Raw genomic sequence first — 23,867 nt, 5'->3', positions numbered from 1 at the left:
GCCTTGCTCTCTCCTGAACCTTGCGTTGGCTGGGTGAGTGGCTGCCTGGAGCGTGGTGTGGGTGTCCCTTGGGGGACCTTGGCTCGTGCCTGGGGTTAGGGTGGGGGGATGCTCAGAACTCCTGGGTGCTGGGCTGGGGGTGCTCTCCCGGGGTGGGACGTCTGGTTGGGCTGGAGCTTGCACTCTCTGTCCCCCTATGCCTCCCTGCTCGCTGGCATTGGGGGCCCCTGTGGCGGTCCTGCTGGCCATGGCCCGGGTGGCAGGCATGATTACCCGGCGGGCGGTTTTCCTCTATCTGCTACCATGCGGGTGTTGGGGGGTTCCTGGCTTCCACTGCTGCTTCGGAGGAACCCTTGATGTGGGGAGGACTGGGAACTCGCCCTCTTTCTTTTTACGTTCCATCATCCACCTCAGAAGAACATTAACACTCACTCGAGCACAGGTGTCAGCTCACGTTTTCACAAATAGTTTGTGTGACTGAATGCGTGTGTTAACGTTAGTTGAGTTACGGTATATCCATGTTTACTTGTTTGTATGAGAACATTTTTGGAGCAAACCGATATGTTTTTAACATTTGAGTGTGTGGACAGGCCCCGCCCCTTTTCAATTCCAGCAACTTGTTGATTTTGGATTCGTTGTGACCCCCCCCCCCCTTCTTTTCTGCCCAGTCGAACAAAAAACGGTTACAAATATTTTATAAAGTCTAGTCTAAATCACAGGAGGGGTTTATTCAAACATACACCTTGTGTGTCAAGATTCATAACCCCTGTTGTAACAGTAAAATATGTCCAACTCAACAGGCCTTCAGTTCTCATCTGTTGGAAAGGAAAAGGATAAAATAAATAAAGTCTCTAAGTCTGAAAAGGGAAGATGTCTTTATTCAACAGCAGAATAAATGAATGCATACACGGACGTATGAGAATGGTTAAACATGTTATTTTGAAGTAGTGTTACGATATATACACACATACATGATGAGGCTGCTGCTTTTGAAACCACGTGGAGCGGTCTCCACTCATGTTTTGTGCTTGCGGACTTCCACACGAGCGCTCGGAAAAGTCCTGGAGAACTTCCACCTGCGGCAGCTGGGAGGCCGGCTGCTCTGGACCGCCGTACGACGGCACAGCATGCTTCCTCCTTTTTTGGTTTTTCATACATATATAGGTTTACATTAAAGTACAAAAATATATTACCTCTGTAATGTCACTTTTTTTTTCTTTTTTTTTTTCAAAGGAAAACATTTGCACAAATAGAAGCGGCACCTTTAACTTTCATTACAACTTCTGTCCCCTCCAAAAGACGCAATTCTTCTTCTTACTTTACAGGATTTTCAAGTAAACACTGTCAGAAAGACTTGAGGAGTTCCTGCTTCAGTTCAGTGTGACAAAGGAAGCAAACACAACAAAAAACAAAGGAAAATGTCGCCTTTCGGTGAGTGGATTTCCAGTCGGGGTCCTGCCCGCTGCTCTGTATCCTGCACAGGAGCATTTGATGGGATCAGTTTCCAGGGTTTTTAGCAGAAAAACTCCCGTTTGACACAAAAAAAACAACATTTTTTTAAAGTCTCGACTAAGTGGACCTACTGAACAGGAACCTGTGCAGCGATCGCAACACCACAGGAAAGGCATAGATCTGGTGCGGAAGGTCAAGAAAAACATCACTTGGGTTAGTTTCCTTTTACATTGAGGACACAGGTCTGACTGAAAAGGACAGATCAAAGTTAGACACATGGCTTGGGTCGAAGCTACAAAGTTCGTAAGAAGTTCAAAGTCCTAAACGGGCTTCCTCACAGTTGCTTTTTGCTGGTTTAGAAGAGGTTCCTCGACCGGTTCGTCCGTGAACAGATTCTTCTCCGGCCGCACTCCGACCTCTACTTCACCCACAGTCGGAGTCGACGACTTGCATAGTGTGGCAGTGGGGGAAAAAAACAAAACAAAAAAGAGCGAAAGAAACACTACGCACGTGTTTTTTTTTTGGGATGTTTAAGCAATGAAAAAGAAAATCCCAGCTGGCTTCAGAGGCGTTTCCTCTGGGCCGTCCATGGATGATGGAGGCTTCAGCTGAGCACACAAACTAATACTGAAACAAACAAAAAATACTGCAGAGATCAGTGCTCGAGTACAAGCCTTGGAATTGTAGTGATTCTTCTTTAAACAAAGGGACTGCAGAGTAATGAGATTACACTTTGGCTCAGTAGAAAACGTAGGAACAGAATGCATACGAGGGAGAAGCTGCACAAAAGACAGTTTTCTGAGGAGACGTAGGGTTTTCTCTGGGTTCTTAAATATATTGGTTAGCTGTGTAACTAGAGTGTTGTGATGCCTTCATCGCGCTTAGTGTCTGCACATCTTCAAAACAGCTTGTAGTAGTAGGTTAAAACATGACTGGAGAAATATTTCAAAGTAGAAAATAATCTGTAGAGGTCCACTTCTTTTTGTTAGGTTCCTATGAGGTATAGCTTCATCTTTCTTTCTCAAAGTCATAAATGAATCCAGACCTTTTGAGGCTTTTTGGGGTGGCAGACAATTTTTTTTTTTTACTTTTTAAAAAAAAAATTTTCTAGAGTGCAGTTGTCGCCACGCTGCTTTAGTTCATAGCGTGCTGGCGGATTGTGTGGAAGATCCAGTCCATCTTGGTGGTCCAGCCGCCATGGTGGGCGTCGTTCATCTGCTTCATGAAGTAGTCCAGCGCCTCCTGCTCGGACTTGTCCAGCGCCAGGGTCTTCCTGATGTACGCGATGTCGTCGAAGGACTGCAGCTCCGGCATGCCGGAGCCCAGCATCATGGAGAACAGGTTGATGAAGAGGTTGGCGTGCTGGCGGATGGCCAAGTAAGCTTTGTAACACATTTCCTGAAACCTGAAACAAAACGGAGGGAAGTCATCTTGAACATTTTTTGAGATCTTCTAAGCCAGAGGTCTGCAACCTTCAACATTTTGGGTAAATTACTCACTGACCACAACCCAGTAGGAGGTGCTTATTTGCATTTATGGTCATTTTAGCATTGCGATAAATATAAATAAACTATTTTTTTTTTGCATAAATAAAGCATATACAAGACGATTTTTTTCAAAATATGAAATAGTTTGTAACTTTTGACACGACTTACTTTCAAAATAAAAGACACCCTGAGTCACATAGGATCATTTCAATGCAGTCAATGAATAATAGGTGGTGTGATGTCAAAAAATAAAACAGTTTTTTTAATTGCATGATGGAATGTTTTTTTATCCTTGTTGGTGTACCTCAGCCAAAAACTTTTAAATCTAATGAACTAAATCTAAATTAAAGCTAATTAAGTGGCCCTTACCGGATTTTTTGGATCACATGGACCGCTTAAAGTCCTGAAATTTTAATAAATAATAAAACCGTCCCTCTTATGAATTCTGCTTACTGACCTCAGATTGCTTTACTGCGATACATGGTGCCTAAAAATCAGTCAAAATGTTCGACTTTAGTGAGCTACGAAGCTGCACCACTTGATGGATTGTTGGAGCATCATGGGTACTGTAGTCAGGAGCCTGGCAGAGTGATGTCTGTTTCAACTGTTGATTGAGTTGACTCATCTGACTGTTTTGTTTCACTTAATGTGCAATATAGTCAGAAAAATACGTTACTTTTTAAAATGAAAAACATTGTATTCTTCTTTAACCAGACAGCTACAGAGAAGGGGGTCAAAGAGCCACATGTGGGTCCGGAGCCTCAGGTTGGTCCCTGTTCTTAGCCAAACATGCTGCTGCATCCATTTACCTTTCAAACTCCCTGGTTTTGGTGCACTCCTGGGTTCCTTTGCTGATGACAATCAAGAAGTCCTGTGTGAGCACAAACGGGACGCGCTCTCTCTTGTAGCCAAACTTCTTCTTTTTGTGGTCCAGGAAATGACCAAAGTCGATGTGAAACAGCTGAGAACCACACGGACACAGGAAATACAGATGGTTAAGGTATCAAAAACAAAAAGATGTTCTCTGCTTTTGGTTTTTGCTGTTACTTTGAGTTGGGTTTTTTCCAAGTAAAACCTGAAAGATGCGGATTTTTTAAAGTCTGCTGTCATCTGCAGCAGGATGACAAACATGACACCTCACCTCACATATATTCAAATGACAATCCATAAAAACAAACAGTTTTTATTTTTTTTACAAATATTTGTTGAAAAGAAGTATTTGTGGTTGTGTAAAAGACAATATTGGTCCATAAAAGTAATGGCTTTCTTTCTTGCTGGAGAAAGCTGGATGAGATCGACGACGACTCATTTATAATTCAAAAAAAAGAAAATACCATCAATTAACTGCCGCTGCAGAGCGTTTGGCAGATTCTGCGACTTTACTCTTGCTTTTAAATCCACATTGTTTCTCTGTTGGCGTTTCGTTCAGCTGTCTCGCAGCGGGATCTGAAGGGAGCGGGTTTTTTTAACGCTCTTCAAAGATCCTTTCTGCATTTAGAAGTTGTTTGGTGGAGCTGTGGTCAGAGAGCTCAGCACACGTCTTCTTCAGAAATCTAGACGGTTCAGTGCGTGTTTTCGTACCTGTCCATCTTCTTTGACCATGATATTGCTGTTGTGTCTGTCTCCTATACCGAGGATGAAGGTGGCCACACAGTAGCCTGCACAGGACCGCGTGAAGAGATCAATAGCCTGGTCGTACCTTAAACAAAAACAAAAAAAAACAAAAGATGAAAGGTTTTGTAGATTTCGCACGGGTCTCCGTTTCCTCGTACTCACATCTCTCCCTTGTTCTTATCTTTGATCCACTGGTGCAGTGTGTGGCTGTTGAACTGCAGCGCCCCCTTTAGACCTCCCTTGCACTGGATTTGCATGATGGTGTGAGAGTTCCTCACCACCTCGATTAAACCCACGCAGTCCCCGATGGACAGGCAGCCGTACGGAAGCATCCTGAGAGGAGAACACACTGACGTAATAGCAGCCTGGAGTAATACTGGCAAAAAAAAAAAAAAACGGCATTCTCCATCCTGCACTAGAGGATGCCAAGCAGAACATGAAAAGGTCCCGAGGTCTGTGCATGTGTACTTGCATCCCTGCTGTCATGAGGAACTGGGGGGCCTACCTGAGATCAAGGCCCTGGTTTTGCCAGATGTTCTCCATTATCCTAATGATCTGCAGCGTCAGCATGTCCTGCCTCAGATCTGTGGAGAAACAGGGAAGCGAATGAGCGCCGCTTTGATCAGCTGCGTGATGCATTATGAAGTGGGGCAATCAAGTGATCTGTGAGGCTGCGGCGCCACGCACAAGCTGCTGCTAGGAAGCTGCGTGTGGAGGAATAGGGTCGGCGCTGCAGGGGACCCAGCCCAAAAATACATAAATAGATAATAAATAAATAGATCAATAGATCTTACCGTCTCCATTTTTGAAAATGATCTCGTTGTTCTGAAAAAGCAGTTCTGACATCATGTCCGGGTTTTCCCAGTTCAACCAGAGAGGCCGCTTTGCCGAAGACATCATCCTGCACTCTTCCAGGCTGAAACAAAGAGGAAAACACCTTCAGATGCTGCTGACTGCAGCTAACAAGCCAAACCTCCACAGATCCATCATTCCTACGGAGAGACAGACTGCTTCTACCGAAAAACACGCCAACGGTTTTAATTCCAGGAGCTGAAAAGGCTCAGGGAGGACCTACAGAGGGAACATTTCAGAGAGCAGACAGAGGATGTACCGCAGGTTTCCCAGCTGATGTGCTGGATTGAGAGGTGAGGTGAAGCTTTGTAGTGCATCCATGTAGTCGGGCCTCCTCATCTGCTCAACCAGAAACTTCATTTGAACCTTCAAAAAAAAGAGAAGATGAAAGGCCTTCAGTGTGGTGTGTGGCATCTCCTACTCCTCTAATGCTTCCAATGAGGTAATCCTGCCAGCAGAGAGGTTTGGGAATGACGGCATGCACCATCTGGTGGTCATGTTGGGGAATCACAGCTTTTGTTTTGTTCAATCAAATGGAGGGGATGAGCAATTGAACATCTGTTGATTTCAATTTGATTGATGATCTTTAAAGAAATCACAGAGCCTGAATCATAACATGAGCAACAGCCGAATTAAAGCTGAGTGTCGATTGGCTGCTAGACAATCAGAGCAAAGCTCATTGGTGGATTAACTCGGGAGTTCTAGCTAAAGGAAATGGCAGGAAATTCAGTTAAAAAAAAAAAGAAAGAAAAAAAGCTGGGCATGGATCTTACTTCCTGCCAGAACGCTATCAACCCTCACTTGAAGCCAGACCTTGCGCTAGGCTTGGATGAGTTGAAAAAAAAAGTGCCAGCTTCAGTTATTGACTGCATATGAGAACTGGACTGAGACCCCTCCCTTCCAAACAGGAAGTGCTCACTGGCTCCAAGATGCCAAAATCCCATAGACTTCTATTGAGAAATAAATAGCTACTACTCAGTCATTATATTCTTGTTCTGACAGATTTTTTCATGGTATTTTTTCTGTAGTTATTCAAGATAGAAATTCACCAATCGGATGTCTCAATAAAAGTATGCGGTCTCATGTCGAACATTGACGATGTTTGACAGATTTTGTGTAGCCCGCTTTCAAGTGTGGACTTTCATCAAGCTCACTCCTTTTTGGCATAAGTTGTTGTCATAGAAACGATGGCTCAGACCAACTCGGACCAATCACTGCTTACTAACGTCATCTTGCTCCAACATGGAGGTGTTCGTTTTTGTGAAAAAATGGCAACTAAATCGACTTGATGGGTTGGGACCAGGAATAAAGCCATTTTCCATGGGTGAGACCCCACTCTTAGTTCTCATATGGTCAATGGCTTCGCAACGAGTCTCCAAACTCAGCAGCAACTGCTAACTACTCTGGTGCCATCTCCAAGTCTGGTAGTAAATAACAAGTTCACTTTAACCAAGTGTTTCTGCGTTTATTCACACTCCAATGATTTCTGGCTCTCCACAGAGATGACTGCACATCCACATGTCTCCACTTCTCCTGCCCTGAGTCAAATATTTGCTGCTTTGTGCTGAAGACCTGGTGAAATCAATGATGACATCGCCTCTCTGGACGATCAGAGAATCGTGATGGTTTCATACACCATCTAATGTCTGCAAACAGCCATTTACCTACAGCTGAGGTGAGCTCCTGCCCCGCCGGGCCTCTAACCCCACCACCATCGTGTCATAGAGAAGGTAGCTTTGTCTGTAGGAGTGATGGCTGGACTAATGTCAGACAGAGATATTGAACAACTTCCTCCTTAGGTTTTACAGAACGCGGCAAAAGCTGATGCTACAACAAAAGTGTCTGGAGATCCTGATCCTTTTAGCTTTGGCAGAAATGCCCACTAATGTTATCCGCTGTGTGACAGCAATGCTAAGACAATCCTGGCTGACCACACCAGAGGACGGCTGTTCATTTTGGAAGACTAACAACTGCAGGCTGGACTGTGTGCCATCACCATTCCAACAATATGTTTTCATTAGGATAATATCCTGGACTGCCACAGCGCCCCACAGTGGCTGGAGGACAACTGGTGGACAACTTTTAGCTCTGATTGGTGACCCACTATGATACTTTGATAGATCTGAGTTATCTTTTTACAGAAGAAATCTAATTCGGACGTTCGGACGTTTTTAATTAGGCTTGATACAAAATATTAAAGCGGTGCAAATCGTGCTCCAGGCTTTTTTTCCCCACAGCTCTATTCCGATATATGACATGTGAAAGACTCGGGTTGTGTCCGAATTCCCACCCTAACCCCCAACTACTAAAAACTATATAGTGCGACACTGTGTAGTGCCGTGAATTTTAAAAGCAATTCGGACACCATGCTCACTACTCACTACTTTTTTTTTTTTTTTTTAAACAGCGGATATGACGTCATCGATTTCACAAAGTTAAAATGGAATTACATGAGCATTTTGTGACGATTATTCCACTGTCCACTGTCATCTGAAGATAAAAAATGTTGATGGTTTATCAAAAAATACATTTAAATACATTTTTTTGGTTAGTTCAGACGCAATGCATCATGGTCTATATTGGCCGATCTAGTGAGCATCGATGAACACTGGTTTTTCACAGAGACTTCTGCGATTTGGGAACTGCACTACAAAAGCACTACAAAATGGCGAACGCACTATATAGTGGTTAGAGTGGGAATTCGAACAGACCCTTGGTGTCATAATTCCAGCCGAGCACAAACTGCAATTATTGATTTCCCCATCATGATCAGGTTTGACATGGTTGGCACTTCTGTGAGTTAAAGCGGACGCCATCTAAGCGTCACTACCAAATCCGAGTCCCCGAGTTCAACTGGCTTAACCTTTAACGCGCGTTCAGCACGTTGTACGTAGAGCCCGAAAACAGACTTAAAACTTAAAACTTGCGCAGCCGCGAGTGAACACAAGAGTTTTGAACACGGAAGCCCAAAAGGTGCATTTCTGCACGTCTACATAGACGTTTTCACTCCCATTCACACTGCGGGCAGTGTGAATGTAGCATAACAAGAATTCTCCCACTGCTGCCTTTCCAGCCCCATATGTTTGTCTTCCAGCACATGTTCCAGTCTTTATCATCCATCCATCCATCCGTTTCCTGTCCCATCAGAATAATCGATGCTCATCTCAACCGAGTGCGTTTCTGCTGGACTTTTTATTGGGACTTTTTCTTCTCAACTGCCACCTTTAAAAATTGCAATTAAAGTACAAAAAAACATAATAAATCCTTTGACAGCGACACCTAAATAAAACACCCTTTGACACACCATAACTCTTTGACTGATTATCCGACCGACAATAACTGATTCTGAGGTGGAGAAGCGTCATTTCTTTTCTGCTTTGCACCAAAAGTTGCTTTTCTCTACAACAGAATCAGCTAGAAATACGTTAAATGCGTAAACGGTTGAATAGTTTTGGAAGTCGAAAACATATCAAGCATTAATAAAGATCAGTGTTATTGTTTTTGTCTTTAATGTAGCACTTTGAGACTTCCTTGGTTCCAAATTAGCTCTATAAATAAGCCAAAAGGAATTTTCCTCCATTATAATTCCAACTATATGGAAACATTTACAATAATACTGATAAAAAGTCCTGAGAGAATTTAGTTACATCTGCCACCAACATCTAGAATACCAAAATGCTATATGAAACCCCTAAATGTCATCCTGCTGCCTTCTCACCGCCTCCAGCCAACCTAGAAAACCAAAGAAGGCAGAAAGGAGGCTTCTTCACCTTCTTCTGCAGAACCTGGCAACTCTGCAATCCGACACGAGCACGAGGCAGAAACGACACAATCTCTCCATCCGTCTGTTTGTTCTGTGTCACATCACTGAAGAAACCCCCTGAGTTTGGTATTCACACCGGAGCTCTGCAGAAACCTGCGCCGAGCTCCTTCCTGGTCAATTCTAACACTAATGACTGCAAATGTTACATTTCACTACCTCCAATGATCAGATGGAACTGCTGTCTAATTCTGTTTTAACCAATCATCACATTAATGGCGGAAATCCAAGCCCTCCTTAAAACAAAGGGTGGAGATGGACCGATCGAGAAGATGGACAGAACACAACATGTCTGACCCAACCATGCACTTCCTCCACTCCTTCCAGTGGTTTCCATCAAAATGACCGCAACAGTTTGCAGGTCATAGTAGATGTTGTGGGGCTTTGGCTGTTAGTAAACAGCGCAACAGAAAAATGAAAGCACATGCCCGGACTGCTTCACAGCGCCAGATAGGTGCAGATGCCAGACGCCACAAAGGCTCAGGTCAGCAGCTGCCAGGTGTCACGTTACCTTCTGCGCCTCATCTTTTTTCTCCTGTTTGAGGAGGTCGGTGAGATTGATTAGCTTCTCCATGGCCTCCACCTGCCGGCTCAGGTGCTTCAGGTACATGCCACAGGCCCGGCAGTAGGACTCCAGCAGCAGGCCGAACCGCTGGCTCACCGTCTTGTTGTGCATCTCTGATCTTCATACATAGAAACAAAGGAGGGAAAACAGAAGAGGATGTAAAACATGTCGAGCCTCTGAATAGAGTGAGGAACGTTCTCCAAAACCGTAATTAAAAGTTATAGACCCACCCCAAGGAAACTTGTATTTTCCGTGTTTTTAACATGTTCTTGTGGCATTTCTCTCATGATGGAGGACATGTATACAGAAAATTATGCTTACATTGCATTTCTGGGTTTAGTTGTGAATCAGGAGCAGATGAAAACATAAAGTTAGAAAAAAAGATTGTATTGCATCCACTTGCAGAAGACTCGCCATTTTTGTTGTGGGGGTGTGAGGGGCTGTATGCTAGAGGGAGAGCGTGTAACTGTAGCGCCAAAGGTCCCGCCCACTACTAAATAATAATAAACTACTGCTACTCAGCAGAAACCAAGGCCTATAAAACATCTGGGGTTTTTTTTTTATATTTTGGCTAAAAACAGCATAATCCTAATTAATAGACCACTGGGAACGCTTTCAACATAGATCAAAAAAAGATCGAAGTAGGACTTTAATCCAATTCCAGACTAGACTGGTTCAAACCAAACAGTTTTCCACATTTACACCTCCACTTTCCCCCTGGAGGAACTTTTAGGCAACTTACTTTAAATGCCAGAAGAAGAAATGTCCTATCCTTTGATTGGTTAAAGCCTTTTTCAACAGGAAACGTGCAAGTGGGTTATCAAGGTACTGCTCATATTTTAAAACCTGGACAAAGGTACAGAAAAGATGAAACCGATTAGTGTTTTTAGCTAAACACCAAAATACTCAATATTCCCATTTATAATGTCTTTCAGAAAAATCCTACCTGAACCAGCTGAATAAGATACTGAGAGAGTTTATCATCAGTCAGGTATTTCTCAAGGCACTTGACGGCAAACTCTCTGATCATAGGATCTGGGAAGTTGCAATCCAGCAGCTCCATGGCTTGTTCTGGCTTTATTGCAGGCCAGTCTTTCAGAAGGCAATACATCTACAAAACAAAAAGGAATCATTTAGAAAGCCTCAGTGTGCAAAACTCTTCCCACACGGGTTTACCACTGCCGAAACCTAAACTCACCTGAGCAACTTCATCCCTGGAGTTCCACTTCACAGCCAGGAGGATTTTGGGAAGGATCTCGGGTATATTGATGCAGGAATGCCTAAATAAATGGGAGAAAATGCATTTATTTCATTATTATTATTTAATAAAGGTCGCCAGGATGCATCTTTTCCATCAAAGTGCTTCCAGATTTCAGATTCTAGCACAGTGAAGACGTGTAGGCACGTGTTGCAGCAACAAGCATGTTCCTATTCACAGGTTCCACATGAAAACATGGAATCATAAGTCAGTAGTTGATAACTTCATAAAGTGGCACACTTACTTCCACTGAAAACGCTCATTCCCAACAGAAAACCGAATTTTGCACATTTATTTCAAATTAAAGTAAATTTTAAAAAAAGTAAGCTAGTCCGAAAGTCCTAAAGTATTTTAACCCACATTTTACGTCTGGGTGTAAAAAAAAATACACAATGGAGGGACAACTGTGTTATTCCATTGGCCAATTAAAAGTCCTAAAACAGGTTGAGTTCTCCTGCGAGTCTGCTGAAGCTAGTTTTTTATTGCAAATTAGGCATTTAAACGCTTGAAAATTCTAAATAAAAGTGGAATATTAGGCTTGCATGAGTCAGTGAGTCCAAAGACAAGCAGCATTTAAGTCAAGAGCTGTAGACGTAGTAAAAAAAAAGGACCATTTGCAGCATCTTATGTGTTAAATAAAGATTATTATTTTAAAAGAACTGACTTTAGAAGAGGAAGACGGGCAATTTAAAATCTTTTTTTGTTGTCACATTATATAGTGTCAGTGAAAGCTGCTGGGTGTAGAGCACACAGCAACACTCCCATCTGATGTTTCCAATTTGCAGCCTCATTTGTACCGAGGGGTTTTAATATCAACACTGAATACATATGCAGTCGGTCTGTTCGCGGTGGAGTTTATAAACACCAGCCAGAGTGTGGCAATGAAAACTGTGTTTGGAAATACACACTGGAAACACTGAGGCATCAGCCTGCAGTTCAAAATGAGTCACTGGGATACAAGCCATCCCTCTGCAGAGACTCGGACAACAAGCGGAGCTTCAAACCCCAGCCCGTGTGTCAGTGTGGCTCCTCACCTGTGCCTCCACAGGAAGTCCTTCTCCTGCTCAGTGATTTCTGACAGCGGGTCTCTGTTGCACACTTGCCGGAGCTGCTCGTTGTCGTTGTCGGTCAGGGGGTTGTCGCGCGCCAATCTGTTACTCTAAAGTCGAGCGATGACAGTGCAACGAGACAGATCGATGAGGAGTTTCATCAGCGGATAGTTTACACAGTTTTGCACCAGCAAAAAGGCGGGCCGAGGCGTTTGACACAGAACTGCAATGAGATCTCAGGACGTTCTCGTCTTACCAAGCCGGTGTGGCTGTAATTGAAACCCAGCTCTCTGGATATATTCCAGTTGGCGTGCTCCTCCACGTACGCCATATCTGGAAACTTGACGGGAGAGCTGAACTGTTCAAACTCCAGCTCCAGACACGGGGTTTCCTTCATGAGAGAAGAGGATGGGAGGGGGAAAGGTCACTAGGGGGGGGGATCACTGTGTTTACACAAAGATGCATGTGTCAACAAGTTATGCGTAGGATAAGAAGATAAGACGCTTAAAGCAAGGGAAGTCTAAGACCGGCTCGGAAACTGTCCCGGCTGCTGATGAATGTAAACGTTATGGTAACAAACAGAGAAACAGCAGTCTGGGTAGGAAAAGGGGGCAAATGAGGTGGAGCTTCACAAGCTGCTCTCATCTTTCATTTTCAGCTTTTCTTTGTACATGTCCTTCATCATCAGAAAAATGCCACAAGCACATGTTAAAAACACCAAAAACAGCATTTTTATCAGAGTGGGTCTTTAATGCACAACTCTGATCTGCTGCTCCAGATTTTCTTTGTGGATGACACTTTCTTTTGATTGTGAAATATCAGATTCTAGCGTGAACGGACCACATGTGTCGTAGAACAATGTCACACGACCAAAAGTGGCATTTGGGCTGGAAGTGCTGGGGGAGTAAATGAAAGAATCCATAGATTCATCGAGAAAGAGAAAAGCAAAAACAATCCTAAAACACTTCCCAATAACAGTGAAAAGTGCCACCTCCCTTTATTGACCAAGATCTTATTTTCTGTTCCATATTTTGATACAAACTTGGACTAAATGTTGCAATTTCCCATCGACTCCTACTGTGAGAAAATTGATTTGAAACTATTAATAAACCTATTTAGTGTCTGATTATAAAAATCCTATTAAAAAGTTTTGCTGTGTTTTCGTTTCTTTTACCAAGAGCTCAAATGTGTGAATTGTTAGAGGCGCTTTTATTTTATTTTATTTTTTGTATTGACAGGTGGGAGGTCTCAACAAAACTCCCACTTTACTTCCGCTTGTAGAGAAAAGTTGATCAATGTCTCCATTTAGAATCTAATGGATCCATCAAGGATCCATTCAGTGTATACTTGTTTGTGGTACAAACACATTAAAACTGTCCAGAAACCTTTCAGACGTTTAGGTGTGCGAGAAAGATTTGAAAGGAATTGAATTTGTTCTCACTTGAAGAGTTTAGATTGTCCTAAAGAAAATCAGATATAGCAAGAAAAAGAGAGGAAGATGCTCCTTTAGGCCTACAGTTCAAGACAGCACTTATAACCTGATATCAAGTAACTTATTTTTATTTTTTAAGATGTTCTACCAGCAAAGTTTTTTTTTCAATGTTCTCAGTTAATGAATTAAAGTTCACAGTTTTGATGCATTATTTTCCTTCCTTTTTCTAAGATAAAGTATGGACTCATGTGATTACAATTAAATTCTAAAAATGTTCAGAATTCACCATCGAGTTTCCCAATAACTTTCCATGATCCACTTGTATTCCCCAGAAGGATGAATAATTTGGATTTGATCGCTATGGTAACTGATCAGCACTAATAACATGCAACAGATTCATCTAGAAATAGTTCCACCTAACATCAAAACAGGATTTTACAGGAAGAATCAACACGTTTTTATGGATTTATAACAAGATATTCATTAAATGTTTAAATATTGAATTAAAAAAAAGAAGAGTAAAGAAATACATCTATAATCCATTCATTTCAATATTTCACTTTTATATTTTTCTGTAAAGAACAACTTTACCAAACACAAACTTGTCTTGTAGTTCAGGTGCCTGCCATTGTGTTCATTTAAATTATTATACAAATTAAAAAAAATTATTAGCCATTTATTCAATATAAGTCATTTCTCAGAGAAAATAAAATAAAGATAACATTGAGGTCAGGGTTCATTTTCTTAACCGGCACATGAATAATCCGGTTCCTCTAATGAGGCCAAAACAGATCAGAGTCCAGTTGTAAAACGCTGAGCAGCATTTTTACGCACAGATTAAAAGAATTCAAATGTGTCCTGAGACACGATGGTGACTTTGTGCTTTTGGCCTTAATGAGTTGATTGTTATCCGTTTTATTCTATTCATTGTCCTAGCTTTTATCATTAAAAACCCTGGCATTACAGATAAAGATACTTTATTGATCCCAGCTTGGGAAACTAAGTAGTTGCAGCGTCCCGCATGCAGGCTCAATTACAGATAAAGGGCCTGCCTGTTGACATTTCATCATGAGGGATGCGGGATGGCGGGTTGCTATGTTGACGCCTGTGCTTTCACCTTGTTGGGGTTGGAGCCTGTGACGCCGATGGGGTTGAGCAGGTCCTCCAGGCCATGTGGGACAGGCCACAGGTTGAGAGCCATTTTCCCTGCTACCAGCGTGTGGGTGTAGTCAAACAGGTTGATGTTGCCCCAGGCTAAGGGACAATGTTCCTGCAGGAAGACAGAGGCGGCATAATGACAATCATCAGAGAAACAATAGCTTGGGGCTGTGGAACAGATGGGCGCGGCACAGAGCTGAAGGAAGTCCCTCATTTAACATGTAAGCACTAAACGGCACTGGACCATGAAAGAAAGACAAAAGGCTAACCTCAGTTTTCCTTTTTGCCACTTCTTAAAAGTCTGCAAATATGCTGAGGTTTCTCTGGCCGACATTTTCATGGTTTTCTCACAAAACAGCATATAAACTAAGTGTGACGACAAGATTCTCCAACAAAAATGTTTTAAACTTCTAACATTTATGTCACAACGCTTCTCTAATTTAAGATAAATCAAAATAGATTCTATTTGTTCTAGCTGGAAGTAGCTCAACTATTGTTTGTTCTCTTTGTGCACAAACTGCTATCCTTACTTACAAAAAAAACTTTGTTCTTATAACAAATAAATCATATCCAAATATGTCGTATGGTATAAATAAATTGAGAATTAAGTTGTTTATCCTCTCTGTAGTATTCTACACTTGTTTTTTTATTAACATTAAATCTTTCATAGTTAATTGCAACGTTTAACGAGGCAAAAATTGGTTTTATGTGTAAAAGACTAAAGATTACTAGTTTGATTTAACATTGAGAGCTTTACAAGGAGTTGTCTATTTGTCTGTGTGTACGGAGAGGCGTATGCTAAGCTCCTCTATGGGCTAAGTAGCCCTTGAAGACTCACTCCAACCATATATGATCTATTGTAAGTGTTCCTAGTCGTCTTAATTATGTTTTTTTTTTTGTCAAAATCATTTTTGCTGAAATGCAGTAGTCTATTAGAAATTGGTGCAAAGCACCCCCGCCCCGCATGGTGTAATCCAATCTTGACTTTCATGGTAGTGAGTTTTTAAGAAACCCTAAAACCGCGTGTAACATTTGTATCATTTTTATCTGCTGAAAGAATTTCATCAAACAGAGTTTTGCATCTTTTACTGCTGTGCTACACCGCTGTAAGATCCTACTGATCGGCTCAACTGGTTCCACGTGAAAAACAAGCACAGGTGAAGGTATATGTTGGTGATCTTTGTGCCATATTAGAGCCAAAGTGATTTCTTTTTTTTTAAAGAAAAAGGAAAAATGATTTCTGGCTACATTAAGGCACCATTAATCCAGATTCTAGGCCTCAATGAAATAATTCTTTACTTCTGTACTTTTTCAGTTCTTCCTTGTATTGAAGATGTTAACTTAAAGACAAAAAAGTAAATATCTGCAAAAACTGCCCTGTATGTATTTATATCACAGCTTCTTTCTCAACAGCTCAGACATGTTGCAGTGCCCCCTCATCATGGCAGATGGAACCTACATGCCTGACACCTCACTGCATTTTCTGATTTTCCCATTATATATATATATATATATATATATATATATATATATATATATATATATATATATATATATATATATATATATATATATATCTTTTCAATCAGAGATAAAACAATTATACAGCTGTTATAACAACGGCTGCCCTCAGTCTCAGAATTGGACATTTCACAGCTAACCTCTTTGGCGCCCTTCCTTCCTTTCACAGAGCAGATAGAGAGGCAGAGTCGAGCAGCTCTGGGGATTTCTAGAATGTACATGTCGTAGCTCAGCCACTCGTTCCACCTGAAAACACCCAAAAGCGTTAACTCACACTTCTGTCAGACATCCAGATGGAGTCTAGTCCTGGCGTCTTTCATACCTTGGGTTTGAGCAGGGCACACGCAGGGTGTTGACGTTGTCACACAACTGCTCCCCACCGTGGTATATTCCAGTCCTGACATAGATCTAGAAGGAATATAGAATCCAAATCTAAGACAGTCAAACCAATGCTGGAGAGGTCAAACCCTACAGATGTGTGGCAGCTATACCTTGTCGATATCTCTGATGTTTACATTGACGTAGGTGGCGCAGAGTATCCGGATCTTCAGCATTCCGTTGATGGTCCAAAGATTCTTAGAAGAGGTTTCCCCGTTCATGTAGGACGTTGCCGTCGAGATGCGCCTTGCGTACGACGGCATGGTGAAGTTGTCTGAGGGCAGCTGGGAGTACAGGCTGTCTTTGGACATCAGCATCAGGTTGGGCATCCTTCCCAGCATGATACAACTGCGCACGTACTGTTAGGAACACCGGAACACTTTCAGAAATAACATTCCCGCCAGGTGACACTTTGAAGATCCCAACTTGTCACAATTTAGCATTAAAATGAACAGAATTACAGCATGAGAATTATTCAAAGAGGAGATTACACAACGGCAAACACAGATGCCCCTTTGGAAATTGGATCTCTGTTTGTGGAGGAGCGAGACGTGTTTGTGAGCAGCAGGTGGGAACACAAACACGTAGGCCGCCATCTACCCACCAAATCAGGCTGCCACCGTTTCTCTGCTTAAGACATCAGCTAAAAATGAAACCCGTAAGAACTGATGGGGGCATCAGTTTAACAGAAGATCATCAGAGATGTGGTCTGTGGACCACATGGTCTCACACTATTTTCTGTTTTGGGATCTGGGTTCTTGTGGGTTATACAATAGACAAACACATACATGTTTTTCCTTGAAAGAAATAACATCAGATAGAAACGTGCCCCCATAGTTTAACTGCATGTAGTTTCTGGATTAAGCCACGCCAAGTATTTCATTTTTCCACAAATGTACAAAAATTCCCACTCCAATCATCTTTTTATCTGTTTTAAAAGCATTCTCGTGGTCTTTTAATTATGCATATACCGTTGTTAGCCAAAAATCAAACCACCCGTGTTGTTTTCTAGGACAAAGTTTCTGCAGCAGTTCACAAGAAATTTGCCTCCGAGTTGTGCGCAAAACCGTTAGCGCAGAGCAACCCCGCCCCCCTTCCCCTCCCTGTTGCTGAGAGCTCAGAGCACGGAGCTTATGGCCCACCCAGCATGTTTTCTACAAAACAGATTCGCTATTTCTTACAGAATGTTTTCATCTGCTCCTGATTCACAATGATTTCAATTTAAAAAAAGCCATTTTGAACTTCATTTTCTTAACATATGTCCTCCGCCAACAGAAAACTTGCAAAAGACCAGGTAAAGAACACAATTTCCATCAGAGCCTTGCCAGTCTGGTCCAGTCATCAGATCTCAGTTTTGTATCCGTCTCTGTTTAGAGTCAACAGATCACTAACGGAGGAGGAGGTCCTATGGGTTGAAAGGCTTCCTGTAACAACATCCACTATTTTCACTTGTTTGATCTGCAGGAAGAACATTTCAAAGCAAGCGTTGTGCAGCTTGTAATTGTTGCTGATAAATAGCTTCGTCTAGCTTCATCTTATTGTGGCAAAAACGCTTGTCGAACGAATAAAAGTGTGGCTACTTTTAACATATTCATTCATATTCCTGGAAAGCTGTGAGGAAGTCGGAAAAATCTGTTCCATCTGTGTTGAGCAACCTTTGATCCAGATGAAATCTGTACATTTGTTCACTTTGGAGCCTCACACCACCCACAGCTCATCCTTCCTTCTCTCCATGTTTAAAGCGCATTTGCTGAAAGTGATGAGTAAAACTAGCTGCTCTGAGTGTTTTTATGATGGGATTGATTACAACGGGGTTACTGAACCACTACAACATACAGACCTATCCCAGAACTTGAGCATCTTTTCATTGGTTCAAACAGATCCTGTCAAACACTTTATCACCTACAATTGTTGCAGGATCGTCTTCCTCCTCTCACTCAGGAATGCACACGGGTGACACTTTACTGCAATAATGTTTTTATTATAGAGAACTATTTTATCCTGGACCAAATTACATCAGATTGAAGGTATGATCAGTCAATCCTGCATTAAAAACAAACCGCAAGTCTTTGTTTTTTTAAATCCTAAATGCAGTACTGATAAAAACATTTAGCCAGAGAAATATCAGATCAGTGGATTGTTCCTCTTTAAAGCAACATCAACACAGAACGCGATTCGCGTGTCATGGGCGTCCAGTTTCAATGTTAGGACCATGTATTGAGCGCTGGACGCGATGGTCAGGCAGCAGCGCCTTTCGGGCATTGCAGTGCATCGCTAATGTTTTCAGACTTCAAATATGTGAACTTTGGAGAAGTGAATGTGTCGTGTCAGCCAATCAGGGACTCCGCTTTGGCTGGGTGGAGTCCCAAACCATCTCAAAGGACAACCTGTTCTAATCCTGAACTTTGTGATATTTCTCTTATTTGCATCAAGACAAAAAATGAAAAAAAGATCCTCAAATTTAATTCTCATCTTTTTCTCTCCTCCGACTACTGCAGGACAGCAAGTCCTTAAACTGTGTCAGAGGGACGGACATAATGCTGAAAGCGACAATCATTCAGACGCAGCTCCTCCTGTAGATGGTGAACCTCACCGTACTGGGAGAACCTCTGAATGACCTCATGAACACCAGACCAGGAGACATGCCTATCTACGCTTTTGCAGAACTCTGTCAAATAAATGAACCTGATCTCCTTTAACATCATCCGTGTCTTCCATGCACTGACTGTTTATAAAATACAATCTATGCTTCCATGTAGCGATGAGGCTTTTGAAAGTAGCTTTTACCGGGAGCGTCACGTTTATGAAAACATTTTTGGACAAGCGTCGAGCAGCAAATGTGACGTGCATCAAAAAAAGGAGCAGAGGACTCGAATTTGACGTGCGAAGCGGCGCGTTCGGTGTGAACGCAGCATTAGAGGACTGACATCTAAACAGGAAAATTAGATTACCTTGTACTGACTCAGAGGATATTTCTCCAGCAGGTACTCGTCACAGCCACAGACTTTGAGGATGTACTTTCCCTGATACTCCTGGACGCACATCTTCAGCTGTTCCTGTGACAGCAGCATGCTCCGCGTCTTCTTACGGATGGCTTCGGCGATCACCTGCTCCGGCACACAGTCGTGGCTGATCTTCAAGGTGTACTTCTGTTTGTCGTTGCTGGGTGAAATAATCACCCAGATGACAACAATGATTTGACCTGAGGACAAAGGGAAAGAAACATCGGCAAAGACCGAGCAAATCAGAAACTTCCAACCAGTTGATTTGTGTTGTACATTAATGGCCAGAACTCTTTATATTTTTTGGTTAATGTGACTCACAGCCACGAATCTGTGCAACATTTCCATAGAAAAATATAAAAGTTGCCCAAAGCAGGAAAAAAAACAAAAAACAAAACATCACCTTTATCTAGCTTATTATAGATGTGCCTGGGAAGGTCTGTCGAGGATTCTACGTTTGGGGGGTAGACGTACAAAGCTCTGCTATGTGGGCCGTTATTGTCTCTGAGGTCCACCGCTTCTTTGCAAACGTTTAAAATGTTCCTTCTGAAGTCCTGTACTTCCGGGTCTTTTACCAAATCAAACTCACAGATAGGCATTCCAATAGCAAAACCTGTAAAAAATAAAAACAAAAATAAAACGAGGAAGTGAAATCCTTTCATCTATAACAGAGGAATGTTTTCATAACATGTAGCAATTAATACACTGTAAAAAAAATAAACGGTATGTGTTCAGGATTATTTAGATAGTGCTTGTAAGTAAAGACAAGGATACTTCCTGCTATGTTAGATTAAGGAGGGTGTGTATTAATTGGAAGATCAAACGCTGAATCATACCTATTTCCCTGCTGAGAATTTTCTCCTCTCTGTTGCCCACTGGCTCAATAACTTTGAGGAAGGCCTGGAAGAGCCTAAGATCACATAACCTCCTGGTCTCGTCGTAAAACTCCTCCCTCTCCGCCTCTTGGGTGACGCTGACGAAGATGTAGGAGCTTTCTTCTTGGAGCAAATGGTAAAGCGGGTACTTCCTGGCCTCCTTGAAGAGCTCGTGCTTGACGGTGACGAGCGTGGCTTCTCTGAGGCACTCCAGTGACAGAATCATGCCATTGGGCAAAAGGCAGTCCACCACAATGCTGGGGGGCATCAAGTGCATCCCCCATAATTCTCCTGAGGAGGGTCTGGGAGGCATGGTTATGTTCAGAACCTGGTAGAAACCAGATCGGTAGTGTCAACCAGCTGTGGGACCGAAAGAAGAACAGATGAAGGGTTTCTAAGCTGTATTTACAATCTAATCAACATTCAACTTCATTAAGTCAAAATAAAAGATCAATATTTTACATTTTTCAAGTTTTTAGGGACATTTTGCAGTTTTTTAGCAAAGGATTTGCTAAAAGTGCGACTCCAATCATCCTCTGATCTATTTTAAAAGCTTTTCCACTGCTCTTTTAATTAGAATTATGTTGTTTTCAGCCAATTGTTTTTTTAACTGTTGTTTTCTAGGACAGTTTGTATGGGGTGGCAGGGGGTTCATCTGAACTTGACTTCTGAACTGTGGGCAGCACAGTTGGCACCGAATAAGCCCACCTCATTTCCCGTCATCTCTTTGTTTACACTCTGGCCCGCTAGCCTACAGCCCCTCACACCTCCAACCTAACATCCCTGGTATAATCTTGGAGCTTTCCAACCGCACAGTTTTGAGCCAGATGCCAGCTCAGCTTAGGAAAACAAAGACGTACATGGATCTAGCCGTCTACCACCATGCATGGTAAATGCATGAATGGAGCGGCAACTGTAGCACCTACGTCATTTTGATTTGATTTGATTTGATTTGATATGGATGGATGGATGGATAGATGGATAGATGGATAGATAGATAGTCCATCGTGAGAAACAGCTCACAAAAACATAATAAAAACACAATTTTCTTTTAACCAGCCATAAATTCAAATTATAGCGCATTTAAATTCACTTTGGTGTACACTCGTTTAGTACTAACGCCTTAGATTATTAGGTGTGGCTAAGAAAGAGAGTTTATAGTTAATTTTAAACCAAATCTAATTGACGAAAAGGCGTGTTATGTGGTAAGAAAGTGCTAAAACATAATTTGAACGATGGGACATTAGCGTAAGAGTGAAATGATAACACTCCAGCGTTAACTGACCTTATCATGTAAACAAACCGGCTAGTTAGCAAAGCTATACCTCATTTGATACTAAGAGTTCAGTTTTCAGCTATTTTTTGCGGCGAATTCTCGAAGAATGAGTTTGAGTTGTGTTCGTCTTTGACGCTTTAACTTAAATTTTGATTTTCTTGCAAGCTAGGTCGGTATGCTAACTAAGTTCACCAACTAGCAGATCATGTCACCTGCAGACTTAATACCTCCCTTTGTGTACATAATCTGACGGTATTATAATCCACAATGAAGTCAACATCGTTTAGTTTTAGTGAGTGTGTCCATTAGTAAAAATAAATAAGATACATTACCTGGTTTAGTTAGCTAACCGCAACCGGTTAGCCACAAGCTAGTCACCCAGCACAGTCATTAGCAGCGGCTAGCTGAGGTAATCCCATCCGTGCACGCGATTACTCCATCGAAACAACAGTTTTTAGGCGTCGGGACGGTCCGGTTAAAACCCAGACCATGTGCCCTTAGCTCCCGGTAATGTTGTTAACGTGCTGCAGTGGGATACGACGTCCGCAATAGTTGGAGGTGTTCGTCATGATCGTGCCGCCTCGAAAACAAGCTGCTCCGTTTGATTTGATACCACGCTAGCTCCGCACGGAAAGCGAGTTTGCTGTCCTCGAACCGCCCCCGCTCACGCCGAGAGGTTAGCAGCTGGACAAGCAGTTAGTCCTCCCGATGAAGAAACCTGGGGAAGCCCGCACAACTGCGTCTTGAAGGGTCTACTTAATTGAGCGCAGGTACAACGGAGAACCGTGGTGCGCTCAGGCTTTAGCGGGACACAAAGAGGGGGTTTAAAGCTCCTTTGGACAAAAACAGGTTTTGTCCAAAGTTCTATTTATTCCACCCAAGACTTCTTCTTCCTCTTCTTCCTCTTGTTCTTCTTCTTCTTGTTCTTTTCCTTTCTGCTAGGGGTCGCCACAGCGAATAATCCGCCTCTATCTGTATCCTCCTTTTCCCTTACACTCCTCCCTGACTACAGCCTATAAACCTCCCCTTTGGTCTTACTTTAGGCCTTCTTCTTGGTGGAAACGTCCCTTTTACCATCACTGTCCGACCATCTCCATCTAACACGGTCTCTCATCATAGCTTTGCTTTCATTCCAGTTGACTCTATTGTCACAAATCACACCTATCCCCACCCAACCTGCTCATACGCTCATCTCCCTTCCTCCTTCACTTCCTCCTTCCATCCTCACCATGAGGGAACAGCTTGAACTCTGCTCCAAGTCTATAAGCTTTGTTGTTGTTGTTTTTTTCATCAGGATCTCTGTTTCTCTTCTTTTCATAGTTTCCCTGTCAGAGTCTCTACATTCTGAGTCAAACCTTCTTTCCTTTTTTTATCCATTAACACTCCTAATCTTTAGGAGTAATGATTAATTGACTTATCCAACCAGATCGATTTGTCTGAGGCAAGTTTTTAATCGAATTGAATCAACCTATGCCATTAAAAACCATAATAGATGCCATCATGGATACCGCATAGGCGGTCGACCCCTGATTGGAAGATTGCAGGTTCAATTCCTGCCTGTGTCAAAGTGTTCTTGGGCAATACAGGTTGTCGTGAGCGTTAGGCAGCGGAGCTGCCATCGGTGAGTGAATGTATGGATGGGTGAATAGAAATGTGATTATAGAACACATTGCACCTTTGAGGAAGGTAGAAAAGCACTATGCAAGCATACGCCAATTACCTTTTACCAGAAAATCCTTTCAAAATGAAATGAACGGATCTATAATTTTGGAAAATATTGATTTGAGGTCAGTGAATCGGATCGTTCTATATGAACCCATATTGACTATGAATCATGTCATCAACCACAAATTATGACATGAATTGAATAGTTATTCAAACGAATCATTACACCCCTAAAAATATATTTTAAAAATACTTTATTTATCCAAATCTGGCAAATTTGATTGTTGCAGCAGCTCAGTAGGCTTTAGTTTGTGCAAAAAAAAAAAAACAACAATGAGAAATTATAAAATAAATCAACAGTGGTAATGCAGCTCATGTCTGGCACAAGGATGGTGAGTTATATGGTCTTGTTGTGTGAGGCAGGAATGATCTCCTAGTGGTCGCTGTGGCGGCAAAGCTGCCT

General features: G+C 42.2%; 1 protein-coding gene across 2 annotated transcripts; it reads right to left on the bottom strand.

The window, feature by feature from the left end:
* Positions 1 to 856: 856 nt before the first annotated feature.
* On the bottom strand, positions 857 to 22,891 carry LOC101168152 (phosphatidylinositol 4,5-bisphosphate 3-kinase catalytic subunit alpha isoform). Of its 2 annotated transcripts, none has more exons than XM_004078902.5 (21): positions 22,072 to 22,891; positions 20,425 to 20,823; positions 19,992 to 20,201; positions 19,538 to 19,788; positions 16,700 to 16,945; positions 16,531 to 16,616; positions 16,349 to 16,454; positions 14,647 to 14,799; positions 12,354 to 12,488; positions 12,083 to 12,207; positions 10,989 to 11,070; positions 10,737 to 10,901; positions 10,533 to 10,636; positions 9,737 to 9,908; positions 5,665 to 5,771; positions 5,348 to 5,469; positions 5,059 to 5,137; positions 4,716 to 4,886; positions 4,521 to 4,638; positions 3,749 to 3,900; positions 857 to 2,857 (listed from the first exon to the last, which is right to left on the bottom strand). In XM_004078902.5, the coding sequence occupies exons 2-21, from the start codon at positions 20,774 to 20,776 to the stop codon at positions 2,587 to 2,589; spliced, it is 3,207 nt and encodes a 1,068-aa protein (XP_004078950.1). In that variant the 5' UTR covers positions 20,777 to 20,823; positions 22,072 to 22,891; the 3' UTR covers positions 857 to 2,586. The 2 variants fall into 2 exon arrangements, with proteins under 2 accessions (XP_004078950.1, XP_020566523.1); XM_020710864.3 differs by having other exon boundaries at positions 20,425 to 20,791; positions 22,072 to 22,644.
* Between the last annotated feature and the right edge of the window lie 976 nt (positions 22,892 to 23,867).

This window comes from Oryzias latipes, chromosome 17, assembly GCF_053564925.1.
Source record: "Oryzias latipes strain Hd-rR chromosome 17, Olatipes_Hd-rR_3.1".
Lineage (NCBI taxonomy): Eukaryota > Metazoa > Chordata > Actinopteri > Beloniformes > Adrianichthyidae > Oryzias > Oryzias latipes.
This window is presented reverse-complemented; position numbering and strand designations above follow the sequence as displayed.

Excerpts from the sequence above, each read along its gene's own strand:
- LOC101168152 (XM_004078902.5), bottom strand. The coding sequence starts at position 20,776 with ATGCCTCCCAGACCCTCCTCAGGAGAATTATGGGGGATGCACTTGATG. Across the intron at positions 9,909-10,532 it reads TTCTTCTTCTGGCATTTAAA|ATCAGAGATGCACAACAAGA; the intron begins GTAAGTTGCCTA and ends CTATGTATGAAG. Across the intron at positions 5,470-5,664 it reads CATCAGCTGGGAAACCTGCG|CCTGGAAGAGTGCAGGATGA; the intron begins GTACATCCTCTG and ends TCTTTGTTTCAG.